The following is a 24,928-nucleotide window of genomic DNA, read 5'->3' as shown; positions in this document are numbered from 1 at the left end:
AGCCATACGCATCCCCGATATCTAACTTGTCATTGAAGTACCTGAATATTTTAGAGTCTTCATCTAAATCGTCGAAGTACTCGACAAAAGGCCTAGCTGAATGTTTTACAAGGCTTCGGTACCGCAGTAGCGAGCACCGTAACGTCAGCCTGGAGGTGCACAGGCTCCCCTCACTCCCTGCGCACCTTCGAGCAAATTCCCGCGCAGGTTACCCCTACGCCTGCGTGAAAGGGTTCGAACAAAAGAAAAAATTAACAGCAGTGTATGTTTCGAAGTGTAACTTTAATCACTAACTAAAAACATCATTCAATCCAGTTTCGGCTCTCGTTGTCAAGCAAAAATACGCTGTTGTGTGACAGAGGGCCACAACTGGACGGGAATCCCTCTGTTATAAGTATCTCGCTCACAGTTGTATCGCGAATCGATTCTCAGATTGACCTTGCATAACAAGCCCCCCACCCTACCCCACCTCCCCCTCCCCCTTTGATTTATAGAAAATCCCCACCTAACTAATATCCTTCGTCTTCTTCTAATGCTGAAATGACATCAAAATTCTTAAATTAAAATATTGAACCGGAGTAGGGCAGAGTTCGTGTGATATGCTCCTGGGTAAACATATGTTGATGAACAATCGAAAACAAAATTATTCTTTATTCAACTGTCTAAACCATTTTGCGACAGTTTGCAGCTACTCATCCGAAAACAAAAGAAACCTCAATTATCAATAATATTAATATACTTTGAACCACTACTTCAATAACCAGCCAATAACTCAACGGTACTCAAGTAAATTAAGGCAAGGGCCTCCAGTTATTCACCCGGAAAGTTAGGGGGTAGTGTATCTTTTGAAGCTTTAGTTGTAGCAGCATGAAACTTTGCCAGGTGAAAAGGTTGACAGTTTGTGTCAATTTAGAATATCGAAAATATGCAAATTAGGTCACGTGGTCTCTTCAAGCCAATCTCTTTTGTTAAATGGGAACACTTTTCTTATGTCCTTAAACTTTGATGTTAGTTTCATGAGTTTAGGGTCATTAAATACATCGTTTCTGCGCTTGGAAAAGTTAAGATACGTAAATAGGAACTTTTAAAAAGACAAATCACTTTTATCGGGGGACTGGGTACTAGCAGAAGAAACCGTTTATTTCCAGAAATAATGAACTATTCAACAATTGCCAAGCACAGTTCCTTTGCTGTTGTCATTAGGACTTGTTCCGTGCCAGTTCTGTTGAAACCTTCTTTTTGCAAACTATTCCCATTTTTACTTAAAGATTTTCCACGTTTTTTTGGCCGTATCAAGTCACGTGACCTAATTTGCATAAGTTTGGCAAGTCAAAAATAATCACTTTAGAAGATGTATTTGTCTCCCAAAAGTTTATGTTGTTATGAACCAAGCCTCAGAACGTAGACCACCCCCTAATTGTTTTGAGTAAAATAATTGCTGACCCATGCCTTAATTTTCCTGAGTATTTTAGTAGAGATATTATGCTATAGCGTGTCAGTCATATAGTTGTTTGATGTGGAAAAGCTAATCTCATTCCCAGATCTCTTGTGGACGAAGCTAAAACGAATCCACTTGTTATTCGAAGCATTTGGGCGAAAAAATTTTTGAATTTGATTGAATTCTCGATTTTCTTTGCCCTGTCAAAGTCGCGGCTGAAGTGTTACACGACCGCGTTTTAGGGAGTCTGGGGCGGCGGTTGCTGATGACGGCTACCCAGGAACCAAACACAATGGCGCCTCAGTCAGCTCTCTGTATTTGCTCGAGAAAATGGAAAACAAAACTAATCGTTCCAATATATTTTGGGACTAAAACGTCCAAGTTTTGTTCCAGAATCATTTCGTTTTCGTCACTGGAGTCAGAGTTAGGTTTCGATTCGGAAGACACCGAAATAAACTTCGATCGAGCACGTTCGACAACTGTGAACTCACTGCTTAGAGCTTTGAGAACAATTTGCAATATTTCAAGCGACGACGGGGAAGACTTCTTTGCGGACGAGCTGCTTGTTTTTTAAGAATGGAAAGCTAGATACGAAGTGGAGGAGCAGGCAAACGAAAAGCAGGAATGAAAACTCAAGGACTGCTTTGGATGGTAAATTCGTCACCCAGACACAAGACCCATACGCGTACATACATACACATACATACATAATTTATTTGATAAAGTAGGTTGGAGGTTGGAGCGTTTATAGCCTGTTTACATATGTCCTTCGCGAGAATGTATTTTGTCAAGGTATGGTTGTGCTATTAAATCCAGTTTGTGTTTTACTTTCTGGAATGCTTCATGTTTATAAGAGCGACGTAAGAGTTGCAGTTTTCGAGACTTGATGACCTCCAAAGCAGTGGCTTCGATCGATTGAAAATCGTAGAATTGTTTGGACCTGTATTTTTGAAGCTGCGGGAAGCAAGGCGGAATTGGGAAGGAAACATTTCATACAATTACCGATTTCACACATTTTAAGTCGGAACTCCAACTAACAAGTGTAAATTTTTTTCAAAGTTTGCAGTCAAATTCGTCGAATAAGCGAAAAGGATGTGTTCCCTAAGCGGTCCGCAGACATGAATGAATGTTTGTCGCACTGCTGATTTCCAAACCTTCGAAAAACTCTGTGAGTGTAACAATTTTGTTATCATGTAATTCTACAGGATTAATCTTCGAATTTTATCTAAATCGAAAGAGAAATAAGTGTTGGTTGGCGGCGCACAGTTGCGACCTATTTACATATCAGTATATATACCGGTATTTGGTCGTAACGCTACTTGATCGATCACACAACTTTGCCGGCTTTGTTATAAATACTGCGGGATTGGAAGATATAGGTTGTCGGTAGTATTTCGAAAAATTGCTGGTTGGCTTTAAGCAGAAAATTTTTAAAATAGCGTTTGAAAGTCTGCGGAACAAATTCCAGTGAGAGTTCTTCAATGGTTCTCACAGAGGCAAGATTTCCGTATAAACCCAATACATTTATTATGCATACAGTTCTTTGTTTAACTACACAATAGCGAAAACAATAGCGTTCCTTTGAGACTTCTCTGATTTGAATAACTCCAAATTTTACCATTTTTTTCTAAGTGTCACATACTTTTAGACTTTTTCGAATTTTTGTATCTAAAATACGCAAAAACGGAACGATTTCTTGGGCGCATTTACCGTATTTTTAAACTGAGCGCAGGCTTAAAACTGCTTAAAATAATAGCGATTTAGACCTGTTCGCTAGTTTAAAAAAGCTTAAAAATACTGTGTTAGGCCTAAGCAAAACCAGCTGCTTGCGGTTAGCTATAATCTGTTACGCGGGTTAGCGACTATTATACTATTTTTTGTAAATGTAAACAAAGTGAAATAAAATTCTCGCTTACCTGTCGCGTCTCTCCGCGTTTTTTTCTCCTTGATTTCCTTCCTCAAATTCAGACCCATGCGATGAAGCTGTGTATTTTGTTTCTTTCCTCCATGAAGTGGCGATCAGATCACGAACAGTGCATACAGTAGTACGAGGAACAATTTACGCATCGTTGCGCACTTCGTATAAGTCGGCGATACGCTTGATAATGCTTCCAAAAGGATCGTCTCCATGGTGCTGACGCCACAACCATTCCTGTAGATAGCTTTTGAAGAGATCTTCGGATGTTCTTGTACGAGGCATACTTCGTTTGACTCCCCACCATGTATTTTCAATGCGTTGGATGTGCGCACCTGTGTCTGAGTCTACGAAGTTTAGGCTGTGGTTGACTGTGAGAAGCGATTGGGAGAAAGAAAGAAATCACCACTACCCCCTCCCCCCTTTTTATTCACCAGGGACCCACACATGCGATGCATGTTTTCGTGCAGCGTGCAACATGCGTTAAACACATGAATAAGTAAATTGTGATGTTAATTTGTTGGAATGCGAACGAGTCAAGTAAAATAAAAATTATTCTTGGAGAGGTAATTCTCAACTGAACCTCGTAGTGTAGTGGTGTAGAAGAGAGACTGGTAAGCGAGAGGTATGCGAAAGGTAAGTGGTTCGAGACCTTTTGGCGTACAAGAAAAAAAAAGGAAAAAAAAAAATCCGTAAGGAGCCTGGGTAATATGGAGAAGAAAAAGAGAGAAGAAGGGAGCTAGGGGAAGAAGAGAATCGGCGAAAAGACTACGCGCGGTAGCGCACCACAGCGCGCAATCAAATCCTCTTTTATTATCACAGTAAGTAGTAATTATCAATGTATATATTCAATACCTTAGGGAGTTGCTATTGTCTTCAAAAACAATAGAGCGCATACATAATTAATAATTCTCCATGCATAATAAATGTATGGGGTTATACGGAAATCTTTCCCTCACAGACTCGGTTCGCTCGTTTCAGTTCAACAAAATCAACCATCGTTTATGTCTTTATTGTACCATTGACCGATCATCGCCAGTAAATTGTACAGTATATCTTTTTTTGGATCTGGGATATTGCTGCAACAGCCGATAGCACTTCTGGAAGGCATTTCTGTGCACTTTTCGAATGTTTATTGCACCATCCTGAAGGCAATGAGAGGACGTGAGATATTCGACCTTCCTGGGTAGACGTCACAACAGCCGCTGGACCCATTCTCCTCAAACTCGGTCGTGAAACAAAATGGCGGTGTTTTGGGGCTATTTTCGAGATTTCGTCGGGGCACAGAAAATCGAGGATTTAACCGAATCCAAAATGTTTTTCGCAGAAGTATTTCAAATAACAAGTAGATTCGTTTTAAAGAAAAAACAAAATGGGGTTTAGGTGCACTTTAATGTCTTTCAGTGCCATTCTTTTGTGGAGTTCAAACTCGTCAAAGTGAAATATAAAGGACCAAAACAAAACTAGTAAACGTCACTGACGAGCAACAAATTTTACTGAAAGCTACATCCTGGATGGTTCCTTGAACAGCCGGCCTAATATTCCAATAGGGGCTATTTGTGCCTTAAACAGCTCTATACAAAGTTTATAACTATATACTCCCAGGGACGTAAGGCTGATAATGAAGGAACAAGATGGAAACCCAAGGAGGCAACCTTGTACATAGACCGACACTTAGAAAGCACAAAAAGACCGAAAAAATGGCGCAGGATGGTTGCAGCCCTATGCCTCACAGAGGGTTAAGAGGACGAATGGGTGATTGTCATTTACTAGCATTCATGCATAGGGTTATTAGTTGGCCAGACATGCGCTACACAGCTACCCATGATAGACCATACCTAAGTTTGGTTATACAGAGCGCTTGGCCTAAACAGCAATGAGATTGTCATTCAGAGTCCAATGCCCTACATAGTCATCGATATATAGCCCTATATAACTATCTAAGCACGATAGCCATAGAAAGTCATACACAGCCCAAGTCATACAAAGTCATACACAGCCCTAGTCATACAAAGTCATACACAGTTCTAGTCATACAAAGTCATACACAGCCTATACAGCTATCTATACACGATAGCCATATAGAGTTATAGATAGCCCTGCATATTTCCCCCCGCACAAGGCCGTGCTATTAAATCTTTGCTGATGCAGTCGATCTAGTAAAAAACCTTTCGTAAAGAAGGCATCACGCTAAACTCAAGTTGACTCAAAAAAATTAGAGGTAGTGAAACTTAGTGAGGACCTATGCGTCCCACGGCGCAAAGAGGACAGATGGCGATGAAAATTAGGAAGTGGTGAGAGTTTTAATCCTTCAAGTGTAAATTGGAGGAGATATTGCCTCTGAAAAACTGCAATATTTCTAGATGGCGCGCAAAAGCGTAAATGAGCTCATAAGTTAATTGTAAAATATTGAATTTTTAAACCCGCATCACACAAAAAAGTATTTAATAGATCGCGTTCAAACGTCTCGAGTCAGTTAATTGTACAATGATCTTTCAATATTCAGAGTAATACTTTTGCAGTTCGATCAGAAGCTGAAGGGCTTATCCTAATGACGCAAATATTATTTAAACAGAGATTTCTCTACAAAGCCTTTCATAACCACACGAAGCCACAAACAGCCCCATATAGCCATCCGTCAGCACACACACTACAGCCCGTTACCTAGTACTACATAATCATATGCATGGTCCTATATTACTACTCTGACCACAGAACTTTTATTTACCTCCACATGCACCATCGTCCAGGTCATTAGAAGGCGTATATAAACGTAACGAAGTGTCCAAGCAGGTCACGCTCTCCTCCCGCTATACCCATGTCTCAAACATGCTGGCGAAGGACCACTCATACTTCATTTTCGGAGATCACAGTATTGCTATTCCTACCGGAGACGGAATGCTAGCCCATCATAGCTTACTTCCTCCCCCAGCTGCGCTTTGTCAGATAATCTTAACAATTTACCGGGAACAATTTATACACCTGAGCGGAGAGAGGCCTTGTGAGAGTGAAGAGTCTTGCCCAGGAAAGACACCATTACCCTAGCTAGGGCTCGAACCAGGACCGCTCGATCCGATTCCAGCGCACTAGAGCTTCGCATCACCTTTGCATACTCAGCCCGTTATCACTAAAATACCATTGAACGTTTCTACTAATATTTGTTTCACTATGCAATCTTTAAGTGCCCATAATCTACTTTTTACTTTGTCACTCGAATCTACACTATAAATCAATTCAATGCACTCAGCTCCCGGAGCTGAAAGCTTGGGGCACAAAAATCACATTTTGCATAAATTCTAGCTTTAGTAGCTCTAAGTATCATGGTAACACACGATGTACCCGGAAGATAACAGTCATCTACGAATATTCCGGTTAATTCTTAGCGAATTCAAATTTTAAAACTGTTTCAGAGAATTAAAAAAAAAAATGTTTAAAAGGCGACACCTTTCCCAGAATTTCGGTTTATGGAAATCATATAAATTTATTCGTGGGTAAAGGTTCTGCGCGATCTCGACGCTCGTTAAATGAATTGATCAGTCTTTCAATCAATTTACTTGGACACGTTCCTGCTCAAGTTTTACTTGTACTACAGCGTTAATTGGAGACCCCTACAAAAATTAAAAACCTAAGTTTTAGGACAAATTTACAGGTTAAAACTTTAAGGATATAAAATACCATACTGTTTCAAAATTTCTTTTCAAAAACTAATTATATAATTGATTCTTTTTCTTCTGGAGTAATATAATTGCCTTTTGCATTATCACATGTAGATCTTTTATGAAAATGTTCGACCTTTTCCGAAGCACTGAGTGTAAACCTAAATTCTTAGCGACAGCTACACTATACAATAAATTCTCAAACTGAAAAGTATTTATACTTCGCGTGAAAAATATATTATCAAAGCACCCGTCTTTTGGAATGTTTTGCAACGACTTTGTGTAGCACTGGAAGCTAAAACGGAGTATTTGTCAAATTAAAAAATTGGGAAACGTAAAACTTTAAGCTACTTCTGAAAGATAACATCTCCGCATTCCAAGAGGTTATACAGTGGAATCCCGTTACTATCACTACAACTACATCATAATATTGTGGTCGTATTCAAGGAATTCTTTAAAAAAAAAAGTAACAAGAAAATGACTGACTAAGCGTTTTCTTACCGTCTGGTCAAAAAATGTGCCTGTAATAATGAGTTGATCGCACTGACGAAGTGGTCTTGAGGCGGGCTTTAACTGACAGTAATGTTAGAGGGCCCCTCTAACATTAATGTCGGTACGCTTTTAAACTTATTTCCTAGTTGTATAATACCTGTGCTACACAATGTGCATGTTAAGATAACATAAAGTTCTTCAAACGCATTTTTTCCTTCAGTTTTAAGAAGTTGCAACAGTTCATTGTTTCCTCGAGAGTTTCTTGAGTCATGTATCGCCACAGTGAAGTGGTCTAGCCTTGTTAACCTGTGAAAGAGAGAACAGTGTATGTAACAAATAAACCAGTGGTAGAAAATATAAGTTACAAGACAGATTTGCCACTAACGACTGTACATATTTTGTATGAAGAAGATTTCATTTGAGGGGACGAATAACTTGTTGACAGTCCAAATTAAACCAAAACTTCTAAGCAATAATGACGAAAAAGATACTAGCCATCAGAATCGATACCGTTGACATAGGATTGGCACCAAATCTTTGATGCGGGGATTCGTTTGTAAAACGAGTGTTATCTCTAGATCGTTGAACTTTGCTTCCAGTTCAAGAAAAACTATGAAAAATGCGGATAACAGGGGCCATTTGATCAAAGGGCAGATAGCGCTATCCACCGGTTAAATCACTATCCAGTGGATAACTGTTAGTTATGTTTGTATTTTCAAATGAGAATTAAAGCAATCGTCTTCGTATATACAGAAATTACTTTAGACTTGGTTTCATATCCCTGATAAACTTTCCGAAACATTGGCTCCGAAAACTAAGCACCTCACATCTTTCACACAAATCTCTTTCCCATGACAAGACTTCTCCCGCGTATGAAATTTATACATTGCTTATAACAGTGGTATTAACTATTTCAAGAAAGCCTCTACATTTGGCGACTGCGAAATGTCTTCTGTGGAATGAATTGGTACGATATGTTCTGCACGCGATTGATTTATCTTGTCAACTAGAGAACTTGTCTTTTAGTGTTTCGAATATTTTCGTTCAAAGGCCTTTAACGTCAATGTATTTTTTACATTCATCTTGAAAAACCCTTTTTGATAAAATGTACAACACCTTTCGAGAAAAAAGGCCAAGAAAAACCTAGCCTTTACTTTCCAAACGGCATGTGTTGAAATAACTCTTAACAATTCCATTATATTGGACCCAAAGAGCAAACTACGCGACGAATGAAAGTCTTACCATCTATCAATCGCCACATTTTTTGAACAAGAGCTTCACACTGCTTCTCCCAGCTGAAAGTATCTTCGTAACTTGTTCGCAGTCTTTGAATCTCTTGCAGCCGCTCTGCTCGGTCTTTCAGACGGACGGCTTTGATTGCTTTGGCCCATTCTTTAGGCTCGGCTGACTCCACCACAAATGGCTTGCCTAATGGTAACGAACGCAGTGCATCTCCAAAACCCGAGTTTCCACTCACAAGAATGGGAAGACCAGCAGACAAGGCTTCCAGCGCAGTCAGTCCAAAACCCTCCGCCCTGGACGGCATGATGGCAAGGTCAGCTTCGCAAAACAACTCCTTCAATCTTTCCTTATTTTGCTCAAATTTCCTAACGACCAGTTGATCTCTTGAGATTCCACATTGTAGCAAGTTCTCTGCGACGTTCTCCTCTTTTCCATCTGGTGCCCCCACAAATATCAGACGGTACGAGTTGTCTTTCAGTTCAACTACTGCTTTAGCAGCAATGTCATATCCTTTGAGACTGAAGTCTTCTGGATCACCGCGGCCAAAGGTCAGTACTCTAAACTTCTGGCCCCCGAAAGTGGCTTGTTTTATGACTGAAAATTCACTGAAAATACCTGGAGTCAGCTGAATGACATCTTGGTGTTTTTTGCACGATCGCAGGTAAGCAGTGTAGGCGTCCTTCAACTTGGGTCCAACAGCTACAACAAGATTTGCTAACTTGCACAAATCTACTTCTGTTCTGTGCTTCTCTTCACCTTTGGAAATGGCCTTGGAATAGTTCTTGTGCATTCCGAGTTCTTCAGGTGCAGTATGCACTACCTGGACCCACTTACAACTGTGCGATTTTTTAATGACCTGGACTTGTTTACCAAGCTTTGCTCCATGACCCAGAACAACGTCAATGGCAAGGTCTCCTGGTGGGACAATCAAACATTCAAGAGAGTCGTAGCCCACGAGTCTCTCTGCTTCTCTAATGGCAATGTTGTGGCTCTTAGCGTCTATCCTTTCTTCTTCAGAGCAGGCTGACGGTGGGACTAATAGAGTGACTTCTACTTCCATGTGTTCTGCCAGCTGGAAGGCAAGCTTTCTGTTTACGGTTGACAAGCCTCCTTTTTTCGAACGCCACTCACTGCCTAAGAGAGTTACTTTCAAAACTCTCTCGGACGTCTCTGGATTATCTTGTGCTGGCTCGCTCTGAGATGTGCCGGCTACAGAGGAAAGACATAAATCCTGCAAGAAAATGAAACCGTCTAAATAAAAATGCATCGCAGCCAATTGTCTCGGTATATATTGTAAGCGGACATGAAATGCACTTATCTTGCAGTGTAAGAATAAATCCCCTTTTCAACTTGGTTTATTTGGCTGCGTATCACGAAAACGAAAGTGATTACAAGGGAGATGTTAACTGTGGGAATTCCTCTGATGGCTTTATTCCGAGCTTGCCAGATGTCAGACCAAGACAGGAAAATCCCATTACTGTTGATTGCGGCCTTAACAGATCTTCAGCTGTTTGAATAACAGCCACATTTCTTCCTTTCGAATGCTGCCCTAATGGCAAGTAATGGTGACGACTATTAAACAATTATTCCACGAGCGCGCGCTGGATATGAGATGTTAGATAGCCAACGAGGTGCGTAGCGCCAAACTGGCTATAATCGTCCCATATCCAACAAGAGCGAGTGGAATAATTGTTTTATTAAAAACGCCACGAAAATATAGGAAGCTAAACTAAAATCAAAGTAAAAAGGCCAAAAAAATCACGCGCACGCTTACCGTATTTGTAGAGCATGGTATAATGACTCATAACCCACGATGAGTAAGCCAATAAAAACTCTCGAATTGCATTATCCAACGATCCAATTTTTAATAATACCTGATATAGGTAGATAATACATTTTGCGTTTGTTTTGTATCGCCCATGCTGAACTACGATGTCAACCACTAGTGTTATTACTTGTGAAACACATTACTTTTTATTCATAAATCATACCTGGCTTGTTCTTTGTGAGTACCATTTTTCCAGACCAGGAACTGTGAGTACTTTGCCACTGAAGCTTTTCATGCAGATCAATTGTTCTCCTTGTTTTATTTCAAGCAGGTGCAAACAATCTTCGTGCGAGCACAAGGTTTGGCTGTGGTTTACACACTGCCGACTTCCCTGCAGACAGTAGGGGCATGCAACACAGAGCTCGTACTGCAGATTACCAAGGTACTGGAACTGCTTCAACAAATCTTGCAAAGTGTCTTCCAAAAACAATCGCACACTTCTTGCTGTTTTTGGCGATGTCGAAACTGGAACTGCTTCATCTCGAGTTCTTTGCCTGACGGAAATCTTGATGGACTTCTTTTTGCAAATCAGAATCATATCATGTATTATTTGCCGACCAACAACAAACCAAGCTCCATCTCGGTACAGGTTTGGGGGTTGTACGGATCCAATCTTGGAACACCAAGATATTGATCTTGAAACAAACTGAGAGAAGAATCCATGCGGAACAAAACCATCCACAAAGTGAAGATACAACGGGCAAGGATCGGTGGGTGATGGCTCCAGTTTAGCAAGGTCTTCAGGTGGCGACTTAAGCTGAGCGGGTACAAAGTATTTCACATCAGTTGGCGAGGCTGAGAACTTGGCGATCAAACCAAATCGCTCCATCATGTCCATGATGTCTTCCTTGACAAGGCCTTGCTGAATAAATTTGGAAAAGACACGATCGACAAGTTCCATACTGAGGACACCGCTTGTCTCTACCTCCAGCCAGTACTTGGATTCTACGGGATCCTAACAACAATCAAAACACACTTACGTTGCACAATTCCTTTTTGTTGAAGCAAAGAAAGATTTGTAAAAGCGAAGCTCAACATGTAACGAACATGTGACAAGAGAAAATCTGAGTTCCCGACGGCATTTGAACCCACTACCTCCCATATATCAGCTGAGTGCCATAACCACTCATGGTTAGCGAGACCATAATCATACTACAATTCTAAGGGATTATTCTTATAACCCTGCTGGACCTCGCGTTCTTTAATTTCTCCCATGTATGTTCACTAGAATCGGTAAAAGACCAAGGGAAGAGAAACGGAAATCGACTCTCGTAAAGAGTTCTGTCACTGAGGTATGATGCATGTTAAGACTTCCGCCCGCATTTTACAGGTCCGTCTTTCATAATCTTCCTTAATCTTGCTAAATTTAACTATCCCTGTAGCTTTTTGGTTTTACCACGTCTAAGCTATTACTTTGAGACTTACTTTCTTTGAAAGTGGTTTTAATCTATTGTAAATAGCTACTTTAGTAACTCACACTGCTAATGCCCTTGCCTTTGCCGAGAGGAACAGACCTCATTTAAAAGCAGTCCTCAATAAAAATATACGTAGGTCCATATGACCAAGAGTTTGTTTGGGGAATACGCTAGGCGTTTCGTATAGAAGATAGGCTTTTTAAGTGCTAAGCATAACGTCTTCGTACCGCTTTGTTGAAGGGTGGTATGGTTATCAGCATCTTGAATAGCTCAATTAACCATTGCGCCTTCAGTATGACTGTGCTGCGGTGCTTTACAATCATTCCAAGGTCATGATAAAAGTGCAACATGGCGTAGAACTGGTCTTCATCCTCGATAAAGCACACTTCTTTGGCATACCTTTGAAGTTGTTCCACATTCATGTGATACACATTCTCAGCTACCAAAGCTTCAACGACCTTTTCGAAGTTGAACCACCTAAAGAACAATGAAACAAAATAACTAATCAGCTTAAAACAGTATTCAAGTATTAAACATCTCCCCCTTACAATTTTTAAAAACAAAGTTAAATATAACATCTTACAACCATATTGCCAACATTTACCTGAAACTTACCAGTCACTTATTTATTGCTAATTTACTTTATTCCTAGGTATATAGTGATTTTAGTGATTTGTTCCCGCCGCTTACTTATTTATTTATATTTTTCATTTTTCCCTTATTTTGTCTCCTTGCTGCCCCCCTCCCACCCCCCTGAAGTTATAATGCCAACCAACTTCTTCATATAAAATAATTAATACTATTTCATTTCACGTAGCTTTTAGTTATTATGAGTGAATTTAACTAATTTTCTGTTTCAATTATCTTTCTTTGTAACCAAGAGTTTTTATAGTTTGGTAATAAAGTGTATGTTGTATTCAAATCTCCTATTAAACCGAAGAAAAAAGGTGACATTCCAAAACATGGGTTTCGAAGATTCCATGAAAGGGATAATTGATAGTTTCCTAGGAAAATTTTACTAGAAACGATCTTGGGAAATGCTATATGTTATCAAGATGACATATAAATGGAAATTCCCATCGAAAGATTTTTCCGGATATTTTCCCTGTAAAATTCGAAAGAAAGTACCTGAAAAATCCCCATGTAATACTTCATGGAAATTTTCAGTTTAATCAAATGTAAGACATGGCTCGTCAGAATATCTTAGTTTCTCGATAAGAACGCACATTTCTTCTTTAATAAATTCATTGGAGGGTATTTTCTTGCTTCTCTCCACTTATGTAGCCTAAATAATATCCTGGATATTTCAATGAACGCAGTTGCATTAAAGTATATACGTTCCAAAACCTCTTTCCAAGAATAGTATCATATTTTCTATATTAAGTGTCGGTTCTCTAAGATAGAGTTGTAAATAAGTCCTTCTAGCATTTTTTTTTTTTTTGAGGTCTAGTACTAGGTTAAGCTATAATGGCTAAATATATGGCTGTCCAAAATGATAAACAAAATCCCTTGCTAATAAACTCAAAGCTAAAAAAATGCAGCAAAAACTGAATGTCGGGTCTACGTACAAGGCCAAGTTTGAAATGAAGGCCACGGCGTTTAACCGAGAAAGTACGGTCAGTGCAAAGGACAGTAATGAAAAGAATGAGGAAAAATGGAAACACTAGTTGTGCTGATGTGATAAAATGACTGTAGACAGACAGACCCTAAATTTACTACACTACCCTGTGTAGAACTACGAAGTGCACGAAAGGGCATAAATGAAATATAAAAGAAGAAAGAGACATTCACAAGCAACTAAGTTGCAAAGAAACCCAAAAAGGTCTCAATGGGAGATCATAGAAATTAAAACCTTTTTACAGGCCTCTTGTACAACTGCTGTTATCGCAAAGGTGTGAAGATATCTTTCTCTTTTCATATCACTTTACTTGACTGGTATCTTCTCCCCCATGTATGGTTCCTGTCTCAAAACATCCATGATTTTGGTTCGAAGAGCATGAATTCCATCACCACTAGTAACATCAGTGTCACTTCCTCGCCCTGCAAATTACAAATGGTAGCAAGACACCAAGCACCTAAACAAAGTTGTCCGTGTTCAAATCCTAGGAGAATGAAAGTTTTTACAAATGAGCTCTTATCACATGTGTCTTTTTTTACACGTTTGCTGATTTGTGCTTATTTCCTCTACAATTCGAGAGCATGGCCCAACAAAGATACTTTCCCATAAAACAGACTCTAAAATTAAAGGTCCCTACACCAAACACCCAACCAAGAACCTTTTGAGGTATCTTAGGCAGAGGATGTAAACAATGTAAATCTTTTCAAGGCTATCTTTACCGCAATACATACTCCTGGTGTATTAAGACTGCTCCCTCCATACAAAACAACGTCAGTTCTAAGACAGGCATGACCAGTATTTGAAGAGATCTTTGTTTTACCAGTTTGCTTTATGGATGGATTTCATGAATAAATCAAATGCAGACTTAAATTTGTGATAGCTAAAAGTCTTGTAGAACCTATCTGTTCATAGTAAGCTGAAATGCTTCATTTCAATCTGTGGTCCAGGAAAACAAAATCATTTACCTGCTCGACGTTTATCCTCTTGCGGATGCTTCGCAAACAATTTCTTGATCTTGCGTGACAAGGATTTCTTGCCCAGAGTGTTGTCAATGCTGAAGAATGGCCGGATAACATGCTTCTCGTATTCCTTACCAGATATTCCTTGCTGTATCTTTGATGTCGTAGCCTCGATATCCTCAACTGGTTTATCAGCATGTGTGCCGACAATGAACACTGGAGGTCGGAGATAAGGTAGCATGCCGCCTGAGTTGCCAACCATTTCCTCTCCTGTTGGTCTGATACTGTGGATTGTTACCAGCCATGACAGCAGATTCTCCAGATTTGTTTCGTTGTTTGGGTTTTCCAAAGATTTATCACGTGTTCCTTGTCGAACACAGGGCTGGGCTGGGGAGTCTAGTGCCTTGCTGAGGTTGTGCACCAGGACATACACTCCACGTGATGACAAGAATACAGGGTGAGAAGCGTAGTACAGGTGCTGTCCGGCAAAATCCCACAAATCTACAGTAACTATGGTTTCTCTCTTGTCATCAGCATTTTCAGCGTCACCATGCACGCCTTTAAGCATGTTCCTCAACCACAGATACGCATGTCTTGTGACGTCATCTGGAGGCGAGGTTGCATGCATCATTAATGTTGAATTTTTACTTGAACTTACACTGCTGTCATCTGGTAGGTCATCAACGGTATTCTTTGTTACAGCTTCCACTCGCATTTCACTCTCTGGCGGGGAAGTGGTTGAATTCTTGAGATTGAGTTGTTGAGAGTTCTTGCCAACATTTTCAGGAACCTAAAATGGAATTTTTAAAAGAGATAACATTTTCGTTTCATCAGGACCTGCTTATTCCAGTATCTATAATTATATCTGAGAAATAGTGTAGGAGTACTGAAAAACAGATTTCACATTTTTGCCCACAAGGACTGAACTTTGCATAATAAATGAGTCACCCTTATCTATCTAATCTGACTACAATTCGATCAAAGCCCAAATATTATGTATACTACCTCCTTTTTTATGTACCGTAATCCTATTTTTAAAAAATGCCCAGTTTTATGCTCTTAGAAGATAGGCACACGAGTCTCAACCTATGGCGCCCTACAAAAGTTCAACCATGCTATGTTGCCTGGGTGTGGAATCAAAGTAAGTCGTAAATAGTCAAACAGGAGGTTGCTATCAGTACTGTCTGGGACGTTACTCTTGGCCCGCCAGTGTTACTCAGTACTGTTATACACTGATCACTCCTTAACCTCTTACATGTAGACACTAATGACCTCCTGCCACCAAAACGAGTTTATAAATTGTCGTTTTCAATTACCATCGACCATACCATTCACTTTTAAACTAGAGTAGCTCCAGACTTGAACGTACAAACCTGATTCATGTCGGAGCTGTTTGTGTCCACCTCCACTGTTGACTCTTCTCCTGTCAGTTCTAGCTTTGATTCCATTCCCGTATCTTCCTTTATTTCATTGAATATCCAATGGTGTTGTTTTTCAACGAACATTCTTGATATGTCTTTAGAAAATTCCGCCAGACTTAGCATACTCTCGCTTGTGGAATTCCAGTTTTTTACTTGATCGACTTCAATCTCGAAGACCGAAGGATCAACTTCAATTCCCTCAGTGCTCTGTTCTTTAGGGTTAAATGGCAAGCCTAAGAGAGACTTCTTCAAACTTGTTTTGCCAGCACGATCCTGACCAACCAATAACACTCTACCACGGTAAACATTCACGGATCCCTCCTTCAGCGCTTTTTCATAGAGCAGCTTTGCAACTCCTCCTTGCGCTTGTATTTCTACAGGAACTGTAGGTGTAATTGTCAGGAAATGCAGTGATTTTTGTGGGCTTATTTATTACGCATGCGTGTTTGTGGGCTTATGCATTATGCGTGCATAAGGAAGACGAGGAGGAGGGGGAGGAGGAGGAGGAGGAGGAGGAAGAGAAAATGCCCACGCCAGGATTCGCACCGCCGATCCTTTCATCCAACTTCCGATTCCCTGACTGAATCCTACCCGCTGCGCCACCCTGTCATAATTAATTGATTGTGAGGGAATACATTTATTAATTCATCACAGCACATCGGAACGCTAACGCTGCCTTTCGGTAAATGTTTAGGTAAAGAAAAAAAAACAAAGAAGTAAAGGAGAAAAAAGAAGAAAATAAGTAAAGAGAGTTGAACTCATAGCCTCCTGCTCACAAGGCAGATATGGTCTCCATTGCGCCACACTGACAACTGTAATATTGTGGAGAAAATATTCAGTTAATTGGTTTTTACCGAAGCTCTGGGCAGTTAAAAAAGCAGGCTCAAGTACGTTCCAAGCACGAACCTCATTTATTCTTGTACTTTTATCTTTCTAGTAATTGCCTACTCGTAAGACTACAATACTTCAACCCAAGAAATAAAACTAGCTATAAGCCCACAACTACGCATTGCAGACCTATTTTTCTGATTGCGAAGGCTCTATATCAGGGAATAATTTTAAATTGGTTGTTGTTGCATAGTTCAATCACAGAGGTTTGCAAGTGACCGTAAAGTAACAAATTAGCACAATCTGCGATCTTGATCGCGTATCTCGTTCGCTTCCACGTTGGACAAAAAAAACTTAATAATAAATGATCCATAAGCATATATTGTAAAATTCTAACACAGCTTCAAGGCTTAGGGGAATGAGATAAAATTAAAGAAATAACATTGAGGTTGAGGCATGAATAAACGGTGTCTTTTGTTTTAGTCAGGTTTATAAGAATTGACTCACTACCACTAACTTTAAGAAGTAAGCAGCTATTACATAGCTAGACCATGATGCACCAGTGCATGGCATAAGGTAAATGGTCATGTTTAATGCTAACCTGCAATGTCTATTGACATCCTTTGTGGTTTCAAATCCATTAATATCACGAGACTTCCGATTTCTTCAAACGTCAAGGGGTTACCTGTCACGGAGAGCTTTTTAAGATGATTTAAGTCCACGATATATTTACAGAGTTTTTTCATTTTGTTGTTCCTCAATTCCAGCTCTTCTAGTTTTTCAAGATTTTTCATATTTGCCGGTAATGTTGTGAGTTGATTGTCATTCATAAACAAGTGCGTCAGGTTGATCAGGGTGAGAACATCTTCAGGGAACTGCGTTAGCTTGTTGTGGTTCAAATTCAGCTTTGTAAGGTTTGACAGGTTTCTTGTACTACGTGATAACTTTGCGAGCTCATTGTGTGAAAGGTTCAGTATTTCCACCTCCGTCATCAGTTGTGTGACAGCGTATGAAATCCTTAACAATCTCTTCCCTTCCAGATTTAAAGCCTTGCTATCTTTACGAATTGTCTCCGTTAAAGTAAGTTCCCTCTCCAACTGGTCCGCTGCAAAAAGAATAATAACAATTTCTCATTCAGTTGTTTTAGATGAAGGTTCCTTTTGACAATTTAGGTCTCAGATGTCTCTGATGTGCAGTATCAAAACTGCAAAACCGAAACATGCGTTGTCAATTATGCCCCAGTACTATTTAAATCCTTACTGGACACGAGGAAACCATGTCAGCGGTTTAAGCTTAAGCAGCAGAATATTGAAAGCAATTGTGCCGCACCAGCAATGTGGTGTTCGCCAAAGATATGAAACACTCCATTGCCTATGTGTATTTCAGCGACCCAGGACAAGTATCAGGCTTTACAGTGCTTTTCACATCAGGGCCTTACAACCATGACTCCTCACCATCAATCCAAAGAATATCTGAAGGAATTGGAGAAATGGTACAAGCAAAGCAGTCTTAGAAAACTCTGTTGAGGTTAAGGACGCAGGATAAGGATGCGTTTAACTCTACACTTTACGCCAACTTACAAAAGAGCTGGAGCACAGACATACGTCAAGAGTGCTACAACTTTAAAAGTCACAGGCTAGGCTCTACTGACATTTCAAAACTTGGCTAGTGACATACCTTGCATACAGTGGCTGCGCCCGTAGTACGGGCGGCAGTCAAAAACAAGTTAAGAGTGGTACAACTCTAACAACCACAGGTTAGGCTGTACTGACATCTTAAATTTGGCTACTGACATACATTGCACAGAGTGGCTGCGCCCGCAGTACGAGAGTCAGTCAAAAAACAAGCTGCCCTTATTATGGTCTTTTTCTTCGCAGTTAACAAAAATAGAGAGAATGCTAAAGTTGCTTTGGTCTCTTCTCATAACTTCACGCGAGCACTCTGAGTTTAAGGTATCAGTATAACCCACAATTGACCACTTTTCAAAAAAATCGTTTTTCGCTTTTTCAGATAAATCTTATTGCGATTTTACATTTAAAAAAAGTTCTATGAAAAAAGATTGATTCTAAGCAGTTATAAACGAAAAACGTTTCTTTACATTAATTACCTCTAACTGATAGTTGTCAACGGGTTACGTAACAGATTGACGCGTAGTACGATTGTCCAACGTTTGTGTTTGGTAGTCGACGAGCTCTTCTGAATGTTCTGCGTTTGTAGATTTTTCATTTGAGCTTTTATGTCGCCGAAGAAACGCAAAAGTTCGTGTCCATTTGCAAGTCCGAAGAAATCACCACATAGCAAAATGCCAGGGCAGAAATGCTTCAAAAACAATCGATCAGAATTAGGCTGATGCGTTAGCCGGCTAGCGACAAAGGTTCCTGCTTCGAGCAGGAGAAGTTGCTTGTACTGGACGAGGAAGATCTTTGACATTCTCTGAGCATTACTTCCTTAGCGCTTTCGCCGTTCAAAGCGGTAACGGTAACATCTCAACTCAATCGGTATCTCGTGGGTTTCCTTTACGTTGTTTACGAGTGCGCTCTTTCATTGCCTACGGCATCTCCAAGCTAATGCGTTTTACAGATCAAAAGAAGAAACAGAAGCGAAAAATATTTCCTTACTAACCTGGGAGCACGAGCGGTGGAATTCAGATCTTGCAAAGGATATTTCCCGCCGGAGGCAAAATTTGAGGGGTAACCGAAAACACTGACCGCCGGTCCGCGGATCCCCACTACAGACCGGGTCCGCGGACTACCTATGGACCGGTTACCGCACTACCCCTACGGACCCCGTCTATGGACCACCCCCCAAAATAGAATAAAAATAAGAAATAAATATTTCAGTTACGGTTTGTCTAACAGATAGCTCGTGTCGGCAAAATGTCGACCGCTGCATTGTGCAAATGTAACAGACTTGGGTTCAGGCTCAGGCGCAAGTTATGTCATTACACATTGCCATTTCCTTTGCTGTGACCATGCAGTATATGAAAGACCGGGAAGCCTCTCTGGGAAGCCTCGAAATTTGTGCTCATTCCTCTCTGCCATTTTGTTCAGCCCATTCTTCTGTGGGTTCGCGAACTCGTTCCAGGCTTCACAATTTGCTCAGCGGAATTACAAATACAAACAAGCTTAAACAAGTTAAAAACACATCTTACATGGCTATATTGAGCTACGAATGGAAGGTAAGAACTTTCCTTCTTTTTGTCATCGGCATGTCACGCTGAAAACAGCTTTTAGGCATTTTTTTTTTTTGTTAGGGGGAGCATGTTAAAAACCCAAGTCTGTTACATTTGCACAGTGTAACACTCGAAATTTCACCGACACGAGTAATCTATTAGACAACCCATAAGTGAAATCTTTATTCATTTTTCTAACACTATTTTGGGGTGGTCCGTAGTGGAGGTCCGTAGGGGTTGTCCGTGGACAAGTCCGTAGTGGGGTCCGCGGACGGGGGTCAGCGTTTTCGGGTTACCGACATTTGAGCCCGCTTTGTAGTTGAACTCTATTGTTAAAGTAAAATGAGCCTTCACTTAATCAATCAAGGCGTCATTATTTTCACACGTTTTGTTTAAATATCTCATTACACCGGAAAAGCGCCCTTAAGTATCTTTTCCTCCGTATTCCAGATACAAAAATTTAAGCGAGTGAAGCACACCTTTTGAGTGCGTTTCCGGCGAGTTTTTAAAGTTTTTCGCTAAAATTTGGAGAGAGTGTTGCCCGAAAATCAGGCAAAAAGCAAACGGTGTGGGGGAATTTTCAGTTTTTGCTTCTTTCAAAAGTTATGACCATTTTAGTGAAGAGAACGCATGTTTTATCAACTACTTTCAAACTTTAACTGCGTGTCAAAAACAAACCAGACATGTAATCAAATTTCCCGACACCGTTTTTAGAGAAAGGAAGAAAAGAAGACATAGCGATGTTCATCGCGTCCTCTCGCTCAAACTCGCGGAACCGAACTTGATTAGTGAACCTCTGTACTTTGGGAAATAGAGCGCTATATTTTTTTTATTTTAATAAATATACCTTTGTAATCTACAATTCTTAAACTGAAAATATATACTTTACTGGGGTTTTCGTCAAATGTCCGACCGTAAAGCGGCGCAAACGAATGATGGTCATTTGGGGTATACTGATACCTTAATTGACGACGAGCAACATATTTTGCTCAAAATAGCACAACTAATATGCTACCTGGCGACACTCGACGAGTGAAGAGCGAGTCGCCAAACGCGCCCGGGGAAACTGATTTTCGGCGTCAAATTAAAAGCTTGGAGAAACAAACTTTTTCATATTTTTTCCCTTTTTACAATCTGCTGTGGCTTTCGAAGTTATAGTTTTCTTTATGTTAATATTCAACGCTCTCTCTAGTGAGAAAAGTTTCCCGACTTCAAAGCCTTTCCTGTTAACAAACATTGACATCGACAATAATTTTCCCCATCCCTGTTAAATCCTGATTGGTCACTTCAGATTAACAAAATAAATCACTTTATTACAGTGTAAAAGTCTTTAGCACTACTGTGCTAATTAACGACACTGAAATGAGTAAACAAATATTGTAAATTGAACAGAAATATGTTAAAAATCCAAACTGGCGGGAGACGGCGGGAGCAGTTGGCTATTTACAAAGCGTGGAGGAGTTGAATCTGGAACCACCAAACACAAATCCATCTAGTGGCAGGGAGGAGATTTGAACTTGGGACCTCCGCATTACAAAAAGTGCCAACCTACTTCACGCCAACTTCACGTCCTGAACTAATAACAAATGAGCAGAAACAAGTTTTAACCGATTTGAAAGCGAATTGGTGTCCTGACAGACTATTAAGGAAGTGTCTCAACAATAAAACAAACCCAGACAGTCACAGGAGAGGCCACTGGGGTTTGCGGTGCTTCCTTATGTTAAGGGTGCATCTAATTGTTTGGGTTGCGTCCTCCAAAATTTTCACATTTGACTATCTTATAGACCGCTAAGAACATTACCTCATAAAACCCCCAAGGACCGACCAACGATCAACCAAGTCCTAGGGATCGTATACAAAGTGAGGTGCTATAACTGTTTCTTCGCCTAGATTATGGAGAATACTCGTAAGCGCTCGTGGAGCTCGCAAGGAGCAAAACATGCGAGCAACAGCGAATCAGCAAATAAACAACGTACTGAGTCCAGGGATAAACAACTGATAGATGCCCGGGTCTTCGAACGAGGTGTGACCAAATACCACAAGATGAGTTACATGTATGAGTTAGGGCAACGATGACGTTAACGAGGGTAAAACGTTCCCTCGCGCTTAAGCATCTCTACTTCAAATTAAAAACGACAACACGCAGGTTTGTAGCACAAGCAGTAACGAACCTTTTAACATTGTAGCTATGATGAAGGTGAACAGAAGTTACCAAAAATATAGTAAAACAAAAACAGATCGGTTTTTAACTCACCTACTGTTAAGAACAACTTTTCCACATTCTCACCGGTTAATGCTGACACTTCCATAAATAGATCCACATCATTGTCATGTGCAAAAGACTGACCATCCTACACAATCAAATTCAAGAAACAAAACCCTGCTCAATGAGCTGAACCTGTAGTTTCAGTAGCCTAGGAGGGAAACTGGATTTATACAGGTACACTGTACACAGAAAACCATAGGGCGCCGTTTGTAATGATCAATTATTTATTTTACTTTTGTCGTTTTTATTTTCGTGATAACTTGGTTTATTTATGGTTCTTCATTACTGACCACCCATTCACAAATACGGTTATTTTTTTACAAGAGTGCACGGTAACGAATCCTGCAATCTGATTGGTTTTCAGCGCGGTCCGGATTTTTCTAAATATCTACCCACGGTCTTAAACTTTTGTCTTCCACTTTACAAGATAAGGAAAAATAGTTATTTAACGGCTTAGAGTAGGTCCGTATGGTGAAAACCTGTGACCTCGGCCTTGAAAATGCTGCCCCACGCCGAAAATGCTGCCCTTTGCTACTTGAATAACGATCAATAGATTATAGGAAAAACCTCTTCCCTGATGATGGTGTATCAGTTCTTCAACAGATATGGCTTCTCTAATTGCTCTTGTAACGGCTGTACACAACCTCGCATTCTGACCTGATCCGTACGCCATGTTTACTCAACCACGGAGATCAAACTCTACGCAAACACTAGCGCCTTCTTTATGTTACAATACTGCTGGGCGACATTTGAGCCCATCAAGTTGACACTAAGCCCGGGGGGGAGGTACTCCCTTGTATGGGCTATAAAGGTATGTGCGGCCCCAAAGGGTATGAATTTTCAGCTGTTTTGGTCATAAATAGGGTATCGATTTTAGCTGATTTTGGCCATTTTGGTAAAAATAGAGTATGGATTTTGCACTCTAGCCTAGATATGGGTATGTTTTTAAAAAGAAGCCACTTTTTCGTCATTATCGCAAAGAAAATCAACAAAAGCCCTTCACAAATTATGTTTACGGCAATTTAACATTGGTCTGAACTAGGGAACTTATTATAACGCAGGTCTGAAACAGGGTTTTGATTTAAGGGCTAGACCATAAATAGGGTTTTTAATATAACGGATTTCCTCAAGAACTTGTATCCCTACGATGTGACAGAATTGGATTTGATAATATAACTGCAGATTTTATACCTGACGTAAACCTATGGCTACAAAAACAAATTACCTCAAACGTCACCTTCCTCTCGCTAACAAGATCTGCTTTGTTTCCTGCAAGTGCTTTGAAAATGTTTGGCCTGGACTCACTCCGAAGTATGTCAAGCCATTCTCTTGCATTTCGAAGTGAATCTTGCTGTGTTATGTCATACACAATAATAGCAGCGTGCATTCCTCTGTAGTACGGCGTGAAAAAATTTCCAACAGTGTCCCATATTGAAAATTTCACGACTCTGCCATGATCTTGATAAACTGTCTTAGTTTCCCATCCAACTAGAAACAGTTAAATCCAAGTGGAAAAGATCTAATAAGTCAATATTAATTCAACTCGTTATATCAAATTTGGTGGGGTAAGTATGTCATTAGCCAAGCTCGAGAGATATACTAAAGGAATATCGGCTCAAGATCGTGACAGTACAGACCGAGTGCAATGAGGTCCATAGCAAAAAATGAAAGACCGATATATTCTCCTAGTATGGTACCAAGCAAACTTCGTTAATAAACGATTTACTACAAATGTCATAAATGTTTAGAAAAAACCTCGAAAGGCAACATAAACTTCACTTTTGCGCATATCCTGATTGGGAGCTGACTTAGCGTTTACTCATGCCTGACATTAAAAGACTGAAAATCAAAGGCCCTTTGGGTAGCCTCGTGTCACTTGTTTTAGAGTGCGAGGAAATCCACTGCCAAACCAAACAAGTGTAATGTAAGTGGACTTCACCGCAGAATGCCCTGCCACTCGAACTAAGTTCTTCGTAGCCGGCTACGCAGTACGCAAAAACTCATTAATTCAAACTGTAGTATGTAATTTATTCATGTTACAAATAAATTGCGTACCGCGTAGTCACCCATTTTCAGTGAAGGGCTCAATGTGGCAGGGTCTTCTTCAGTCACCTCTGTAAGTGTAACGTTAGCTGAAGTAAACAGGAGTTCATTTTCACTTCCGGTACAGTTCCATCTGACACGACCTGGACCGATCTGACCCTTATTGGCAGCTATTTTTTTCTTTTTGGTTTCGTTTTTATACCTGTTTGCTCATTTTCAAAAAGTGCGCATTATATGATAGCTTTGAATCGGCTCATTTCATCTCTAGATTTTTCTGATGTTAGAGTTGTATTTAGGTTTTTGGGACTTCAGCTTTTAAGACCCTTTATTAAAAGGGTTTCCTAAAACAAATTCCCTTTGAGGGACCTTTACATGGGTCTGTAATTAAAGCCAACTCTAAGCTTAAATATGCTGTTTTTTGCTTCATTTCACGGATTGAAACGATACAGAATTCAAAACCAGTCTGCGCCAATCAGTTCCGTTTGATTCGTCTAGAGTGATTTCACCTGCTTCTTAATTTAACCGAAGTAACGTGATATGATGATATGCTTTCATGCTGTTAATAAATTGTTAAGAAAACAGAATACAATCAGAATTGCGAAAAATCTTTTCACAGGGATTTTACATTAGGCAAA

At 40.1% G+C, this 24,928-nt stretch overlaps 1 protein-coding gene across 2 annotated transcripts; it reads right to left on the bottom strand.

The window, feature by feature from the left end:
- Positions 1-7,386: 7,386 nt before the first annotated feature.
- LOC149104883 (uncharacterized) lies at positions 7,387-23,727 on the bottom strand. Of its 2 annotated transcripts, XM_089271435.1 has the most exons (10): positions 23,476-23,670; positions 22,239-22,335; positions 17,414-17,917; positions 15,937-16,367; positions 14,570-15,353; positions 13,915-14,026; positions 12,214-12,463; positions 10,735-11,526; positions 8,744-9,974; positions 7,387-7,807 (listed from the first exon to the last, which is right to left on the bottom strand). In XM_089271435.1, the coding sequence occupies exons 1-10, from the start codon at positions 23,635-23,637 to the stop codon at positions 7,803-7,805; spliced, it is 4,368 nt and encodes a 1,455-aa protein (XP_089127561.1). In that variant the 5' UTR covers positions 23,638-23,670; the 3' UTR covers positions 7,387-7,802. The 2 variants fall into 2 exon arrangements, with proteins under 2 accessions (XP_089127561.1, XP_089127562.1); XM_089271436.1 differs by lacking the exon at positions 7,387-7,807 and having other exon boundaries at positions 8,560-9,974; positions 23,476-23,727.
- Between the last annotated feature and the right edge of the window lie 1,201 nt (positions 23,728-24,928).

This window comes from Orbicella faveolata, unplaced genomic scaffold, assembly GCF_042242905.1.
Source record: "Orbicella faveolata isolate gen_17 unplaced genomic scaffold, um_ofav_v1 contig_34, whole genome shotgun sequence".
NCBI lineage: Eukaryota > Metazoa > Cnidaria > Anthozoa > Scleractinia > Merulinidae > Orbicella > Orbicella faveolata.
The sequence above is the reverse complement of the archived record's forward strand: the minus strand, read 5'-3'. Positions and strand labels throughout refer to the sequence as shown.

What these genes read in the sequence shown, in the direction of transcription:
- LOC149104883 (XM_089271436.1), bottom strand. Translation starts at nt 23,637, where the DNA reads ATGCACGCTGCTATTATTGTGTATGACATAACACAGCAAGATTCACTT. An exon ending in AAAGTTGTTCTTAACAGTAG is followed by an intron (nt 17,918 to 22,238) that starts GTGAGTTAAAAA and finishes TTCTTTTTGCAG; the next exon opens with CGGACCAGTTGGAGAGGGAA. An exon ending in GATGTCAATAGACATTGCAG is followed by an intron (nt 16,368 to 17,413) that starts GTTAGCATTAAA and finishes TTACACCTACAG; the next exon opens with TTCCTGTAGAAATACAAGCG.